Raw genomic sequence first — 7,762 nt, forward strand, 5'->3', positions numbered from 1 at the left:
CTTTCCCTCTTGTACATAAGTACTTCAGAAGGAGTCCTTCTGAGGTGGTAAGACAGAAGGATTATTTCACGTCAAATATCACATCCAGCTTGGGGCATCAGATTCTGGGGACGATAGGTGAATTAAAACGTCCAAAGGGCTGCACCACAGATGATCAGAGGTTGAGATCATATGGGGAAAGTGTGCCTCTCCCCTCTCCAAGAAAACAAAACCCATGTTTTATGAAAATTTAAACGTGTAGCCTTTAGGATATGAAAAGCTAACCGGTTTACTCCGAAAAGGACCGGCAAGCAGGAGAGGACAGCTTTAGACTGAAGGGTATTCCTCTGGCTCTTCCTGGTTTCTTCCTCACAGGAACACTCTCTTCCAGCAGCGGTAAATCAGCAGAAGGGACTTCCTGCCAGCCCTCCTAAACGAAGCCAGGCTTCCGAGCGGGAAGCCACCACACCAACTCGCCACTACGCCCGCCGTACCAACCTCGCGCTTCCAGCTTTCACCCGCGCGAACGCCACCGACCCAGGTCTACCTTCCTCGGCCGAACCGCACGAGGTGCTCAACGCCGTATGAAAAGCCCGCAGACCACGCTCCCTGCGCTCCCTTCCGCGCTCGGCTCCTGCCCCGCCGCCAGTTCAGCCCTACCTCAGGTCCTGCTGAAGGCAGAGGAGAGCGCCGCCCCGCCGGGGCACCTTCCACGGGGCGCGCGGAGCCCGGGCCACGAAGCCGCAAGGGCGGCGGCTGCAATCCCACACGGGCATGGGGGAAGCCGCACCGAGCCCCTTCCTTCCGCCTCCCGGCCCGCAGCGGGACTGCCACGGCCGCCTCTTTTCCCGGGGCCGCCGCGCTCCACCCTGGAAGTCCCGCCAGCCCACGTAGCGCTTCCAGCAGCCGCGAGCAACCTCGGAGCCCCCCCGCCACGCCTGCCCAGCGTGGCCCCACGGATCGGGCGGCGCGGGGGAGAAGGGGCAGGCGGGGCAGAAGGGGCAGGCCGGGGAGGCGGCGCCCACCCCGCCCCCCCCCGCCGCGGCCGGCCGCGGCACCGCGGGACGGGGGCGCCGCCGCGCGGGGGAAGGGGGAGGCGCCGGCCGGCCGGCCGGGGCCGGCGGGCGTGAGGCGCGCCCGGGAACGCCTCCGCCCCGCGGCTACCTGCACAGGTCGTCCAAGACGCTGCTGGGGATCTCGGCCCGTTTGGTGTCCATGGGAAAACGCGGCTCATCCCGACGCGGCGAAGCCCGAAGCGCGGCACAGCGGGGGGGGGGGGGGGCGGGACTCCTTGCTGCCCGCGGGGCGGGGCGGCGGGAGAGCGGCGGCTTCCTCCGCCAACCGCCTCGCGCCGGCGGCCGGGGGGGCCTCCCGCCTGGCGGCGCGGCCTGACGCGGCGAGCCAATCCGCTGGAGAGCTGCTGGGGGAACGGGACCCTCAGGTGATCGCGGGAGGCAGCCAATGGGCTCTGCGGCCAGCCCGGGGCGTCATCGTCGCGTGCGCGCCGGGGACGCCGCGCGCCAGAGCCGCGAGGTGCGTCACGCGACGTCACGGCACGTCACGCCAGCCGTAGCGCGGCCATCGCGGCCGCTGGTGGCGGCCGCCGCTTACTGCCGGCCCGCGCAGGCCGCGGCCGCCGGCGGTGGCAGGCGGGAGAGCCGGCGCTGCCGCCGCTGAGGCGAGGCGAGGCGAGGCGAGGCAAGGCAAGGCAAGGCAGGCCGCGCTGCGGCTGCGCCCTGCATTTGCCCTTCGGCTCCTCGCAGCCCCCGGCCGGGTTACAGGGTTTTCCCATCCTCGGCGAGTGCCGCAGTTGGGCGTGAGGTGGTCCGCGTCCTCTAGATCAGACTTTGCTTCACCCTCCTCATCCACGCGTTAAATTCACTTTGGACCGGGGGCGGGAGGGGGGAGTGGGGGAGCATTTTGGAATTCGCAGGCTTTGAAGAGAAATACGAAGCCTCTAGCACCGTTTTTCCGTTAATTCATTTCCGTTAGCATCCAGGCTTTGGGCTGAAGTCATGAAGTTCAACGCTTGGAGATATTTAAACCTCGCAGTGTAAGTAACCAGGTACAGAAGGCATTTTTACCTGCGGTACAGAGTCGAGGAGAATGCCGTGGCAAACGACGCTTCCGGCGGGACGGCATTTCTGGGAAAACCTCTCCGCCGCAGCCGGCAGAGGGTATCGCGGCTCTCCCTTGTTGAGCCGCCGCTGCCTCAGCCGCCGCGGGCCGGTCTCTGAGGCCGCGTTTGATTTCAGTTAGAAGTGACTTTTTAAAGCATTTCTGGCCGTGTCCACTCCTCGCCGTGTCCCCTCCTCGCCCCTTCCTCATCAAGGTGCCTCAGCTGCCTCAGACCGCACTGCCACGGCAATTTCATTGAGGTTGTCACTGCTGCGGTCCCATCCTCCTCTGCACTGGCTCGCAGGGAGATACAGGGGACAACCGGTAGAAAAATTGATGTGTAAAGCAGTGCATAGTTTTCCACTTCAGCTACCAGAACCAGAAAAAACAGCTTGGTCAGTATCAGCAGAGGAGAGAGGATAAGAACGGATGATCGGGAGGATGATGGTATGATAACCTGCGCCAGCCTGGAGCTGCTTAACTGTTGGTAGTGAATTCACACAGTCTAACTTCCTGAAAGCACCAAAAGGAGGATGGCACATTTTATGCTTCCCTCTGCTGCTCTACTTTTGTCATTCCACTGGGCCTTGTACTGAGCCAATTCAACTCCCCAGTTCAAACTGCAATCTTTTTAGAAGAAAAAGATCACTAGCAGAGAAAAAAATCTAGAGAAATACAACAAAGAGAAATATGATCTAGAGAAATTTTGGCTCTGGCTGTGCTATGGAATTAAGCACTTAATATTAAAATCAGGGTGCTCACAGGCTCAGTTGGATAAAGAAAGGACCTAACAAAGACACCAGCCCTGTGTTACCCTGAAGACCCAACACATGTATATTCGTAACTCATTTCTTAACTGTTAAGGACAGAAAGTGAGAAATGTATCCCTTTGCTTCCTTTCCAAAGTTAAAGAGAGACTCCATGATAGCTGCAGAAGTACAAAGGAAGGGCATTCAACCACGTATAGAACGAGCAATAGCATAAGAAGACTTTAGAGCACAATCTTAGTAGAAGCAGCACATTGACATATATTGGTGCCTCTCTTCTGCAAACTCCACACAGTGGTATTTGACAATTACTTTTGACCCACTACCTTTACGGCTGTGATATTTGAGGTGATGGGTGGCTCACATCAATGTTGACGTACAGAAGTACTTTGGCAGAGGAAGGGAAGTCAAGTACTAACAATACTATTAATATGGCTAGACAGAGGGACAGGTGGAAGGGTCTGAGTGCAAATTGGTAAATCTCCTTGCTCAGGGTTCTAGTCAGTTCAGTTTCTACCAGAAAGGGTAGATGGATGAGGTTCTGTAAAAGTTACATGACCTGCATCCCTTTCAGGTATCAGAGTACTCTTCCCACTAATGTATTTCCCTGCTCTGCTACTTCCCCTCCACCCCATCCATGCGGATGTGGTACCAGGAGCTCCTACAACTGGAGAAAAAACAGTGTTTTAGAAAATGCACTTTGACAGCTTATGTCATCTCTGCTACTATTAGCCCATTCATGGCTTCTGCAAAAAAACCCTGATAAAATGAAAAAGTAAATGTGTCAAATGGTACCTAAGTTATAAAACACTCTTGGATAGTAAGCTGCTTAACATAGGAGAAATGTACTAACTGAGGAACATAATGAAAGTTTATAGACAGTGCTCCCAAGCCCCTAGGACAGAAGGCCGAGAAGAGATGCATTTGAACATTCCTGCTTGCTCCATTTTTGAGACATTGCCGAAAGACTCTAGGCTACCCAGAACACAAATGTAAGAAAAAATGTGTTAATAAGTGGGATTTGTAACTGTGTATCATTGTGGGTTTTTTTTCTCACTTAGAATGTTGCTGTACATTTTCTAATTCCTTTGCTAAAATAACGTGCTCTCCTTTCATGCATTAGCCTATGCAAAGCAAGTTTAAAGTTGACATGTTCAGGTTATAATATTTCCCCAGAGATAAATCTATACCTAGGCCCCTCCAGGGAACTTCCATGCGCAGATGTGTTGAGGGCAAAGTTGGCAGTGCCTCTTGTCAAGCTGCAAGGGCAGTTAGGATAGTAGGAGGGCCAGGTATAGCATCGAGAAGTTCACCTGTCACCTGCAACACCTTACAGGTCCAAGCAACCTGCAGAATCACCCAGCGATGTAGTCAAACGGGTTTTTAATCTTTGCTTACCAGTCAACCTTGGCAGTCAGTCAGAAAGGCAACAATAGGATATTTGGAAAATAATGTTTATTGTCTGTTTGCACTGGGACAAGGAGAGAAGGTAGCAGAAAATAATTAAAAAAAAAGGGTCAGCTGTTTGCACAGTCAGAAAGGAGTCTCAGAAGAGGAGCTAGATTGCACGGGAAAAGCAACAGTTAAGGGTGGAGACACGTTTTGCTTGGAGAAGCTGACCAAAGTGGGAGATAGAATTGAATTGACTAGGAGGACACTCTAAGAAATCAAGAACCAGCCAAACCCAGATCTTAATAAACACGTGTTTGCAGCTTATGTTAATTAGAATAAGACTGAGGTGGATCCTAGTGAGTCTGCAAACAAGTGAGCTGGTCTGAGGCTTGCCTAGGTCATCACAAAAAGGCATTAATTCCGCTAAGCCCTTCAATAAATGGTTTCTATACTAAAATCTCCAACAGAAGATAGCTAATGGATGTAGCAGGGAAGAGGGCTGAAAAGCACTGACTTAACTTTCATGAGCAATATGAGCTCAGCAACCCCAGCTGCTGCAAGCTGGTATTTTGGGTCAAATTTCCATGAAAGCTACAAGGAGACAACGCAAGCACTGCTCCCCTGCTCTGCTCAGTTGGTGTGTTACATGAGAAACAAGGTGAGTGGGAGAGCTCACACAGACCTATATCTTAGGTGGATGGTGGACATACTATATAACCAATGCTATATAACCCATGCCGAGAAACATAAATAGTTAAAATATTTTGAAGCAAGGTTTAAGTATACCAAATCACCTGCACAAAGTTAATGAAAATTCAGGCTTAAATCCATGTTTGTCTCAGTTCCCTGATTGTTCAGGAAAGACAGCCACAAAGATCTTCTGAAAATAATCTGGCAGGGTTTGTGATTTCTTTTTTTATTAAATGAGAAGCACCATAGAGGGGGCCGCATGTGTAGTGATGCACAAGAAATTATAATAATAAGATGCATTCAGTAGAAGATTTGGATGAAGTATGGTAACTAAACCCTGGTGAGGTTCTCTGAACCCTGCAGAGGCGGTAGGGAACCTGTGGAAGAAGAAGAGTCAGTGATCCCATGTTTACTTTATGTATAGAGAGCTGTGATAAGCCTGCACAGAAAAATCTGCGTTAGGCTTTTCCTAACATTCACTCAAATAGTTTTCTGATTTAAGACTTTGCAGGTAATCATTAATTTAATGGCAATAACATGTGCATTCTTATACATACAGGACAAGCATGCAGTAAAGCACAGGGCAGGCTATAGGGCATGACTGCATGGTTTACTTAAGGCAACACTGAACTCAAACAGGCTCAACCAGCTGATCCAGGTAACACATTTACACATCCTTTGGGCATGACTATCCAGGCAAACTCCAAGTTAAGCAGATTGTTGGAGGAGTACAGACCTGTGCTAAAGCCAGAGGCTAGCCTTTGACTCTGGATGGATGATAGGAGTAGACCACACCTCAGGGTGAAAAGACATGTAGTGTGGAAGGCAGATAAAGAAGTCAGTGAGTACATCTAGTCCCTAGGCCATTCTGATCCTAAAATCAGACTAAATAGCTTAAAACATCAAAGTGGAGAAGCAAAGATACTAATTTGCATTAACTGGAAAATAAAGGCAGACAAAAAAACAGGGTACAAAAAGGGAAAATGAAGAATAGAGGACAACAGAAAGGAAATAACTCTGTTACATGCTGTTTTCTTTTATTTCTTTTCAGAATGCAACCCTCCGCAGGCAGAATATGCAGCCTGCCGGTCTGCATATGGTCCAAGGGTGCAATTCCTCTTTCCAGCCCAGGTGTGTCCTGTAGCCTGTGACTTTAGATGTCAGCTCGGTATATCGTGATAATCTACAGCTGTAAGCAGAGTAGCCTGGACAAACAGGCTACTACTGCATGTGCTTTGGTTCTGATATCTAGGACATCACTACTTTCAAAACTTGCAAGGTGGGAAGGCACTCATCTCTTGGTCCTCCACAGGATAGTCCTGCTACTTTTTTCTGCTTTTCCTCATCTCCAGCAGAAGCTCCTTGACAGGTCACACGATCCTCCTTTAACTTTCCTCTCTAGGCTAGCTCCTTCAGGTTACAGTATTCCTTCCTTGTTCTTAATTTGAGGCTTTTCTGGGAACAAGAAGGAGCACTACCCCATATTGTGTGTTCTCTGTATTGTCTTAGAAGAGTATTGTTATTTTCTAGTACAGTACGCTACCTTTGTTTCTATTTGCCTTTCCAGTTTGTTTCTTCTAACCCATTTTTCTCTCGCTCCATAACAATTAAAGCATCATAAACAAAACAGTTATGCTCGTTACTGCTAAAAGGAATTTACCCAGCACATTGTAGTACACTGAAAATGTTTGTCTAGCACAGATTAACTGGGGGAGATATTAATGCCACATTTAAAAGTATGTTTTTGAATAAAAGAACAAAAATGCAAACAGTTACTATGAAAACTCAGCTGGAATTCAGTTGTGTTTAACATTTTTATTAGATACCCTTTTCGAGAATAGTTTTGTGTCGTATCTGCTCTCCTCCTCAGTCCCTCAGTCTTACAGGTATGATGAAAAAACCCAGAATTTTTAGAGGGACAATATGGAGCATGAGGAGAGAGAGCACGGTAGAGAAAACAAAACCCAAAAGACCAAAGTAAGCTTCCATGGGGCTTCTTGCACTCCTGCAAAACATGATCTGAGTCCGCAGATCCCTTTTCAGTTTGAGAATTGCTCATTTAGAACTTAGCAGGTCCTATAACTTCTCCACATCCCAGCATATCCATAAGCAAAATAAGGGTCACACTGCTTTCTGCATCCTTTGGTGATGCTTACCTTATGTCACTTTTAACCCTTAGGTACATCAGAATAGCAAAGTATTCTTTTTAGAATGGGGGATTGCTACACAGCAATGTCCTTGTACTTGACAAAAAAGCAAATCTCGGTGAAGTTGCTAATATTTTTAATATTGCTGTATTTTAAATTCAGGTATAGAATTTTGTTCTGTCTGCAGCTGAGAATTAAATCTCACACACATCTTGTTAAGGACCATTTCTTAAGGATATCTGGCACTGTTACTAGTCATTATTAATTTAAAAGCAGCAGCACCCTTCATGCTATGTAACCCCTGTCCCAACAGTCCCCCACATTCTCTGTAAAGGCCAAGACACATCAGATGGATACAGCAAAGAAAAGGAAAGGAAGGGGGCTGGAACACATGGCATAGGAGCAGGCTCAGGGATCTGGGGTGGTTGTGCTTGTTCTCAAAAGTGAAGGGTAAATGAGGACATCGGATTGCTACCTTCAGCTGTCTGTTTGGAGGTTAAAGAGAACTAGACCCTCCTCAGAGGTACAGAGGACCAGGGCAAAGGACAAGATGAAAGAGTCACATGTGACATCAAGGGAAATTTCAATTTCAAACACGAGGGAAAAAATCTTCTCTGTGATTGCAGTTAAGCATAGCAATGGGCTGTCCAAGCAGGTTGCAGAATTTCC

The 7,762-nt window shown here is 49.2% G+C and overlaps 1 protein-coding gene across 2 annotated transcripts in view; it reads right to left on the reverse strand.

Annotated features, from left to right (window-relative positions):
• The window catches only part of DCP2 (decapping mRNA 2), a 33,481-nt gene extending 31,985 nt beyond the window's left edge, over positions 1–1,496 (reverse strand). The window contains exon 1 of one of the 2 annotated variants that reach the window (XM_030005854.2): positions 1,144–1,496. In XM_030005854.2, coding sequence (XP_029861714.1) covers positions 1,144–1,196 — 53 coding nt within the window. In that variant the 5' untranslated portion in view covers positions 1,197–1,496. The remainder of the gene's footprint in view (positions 1–1,143) is intronic. The other variant, XM_030005855.2, reaches the window with a different exon arrangement.
• Between the last annotated feature and the right edge of the window lie 6,266 nt (positions 1,497–7,762).

This window comes from Aquila chrysaetos, chromosome Z (genome assembly GCF_900496995.4).
Source record: "Aquila chrysaetos chrysaetos chromosome Z, bAquChr1.4, whole genome shotgun sequence".
Lineage (NCBI taxonomy): Eukaryota > Metazoa > Chordata > Aves > Accipitriformes > Accipitridae > Aquila > Aquila chrysaetos.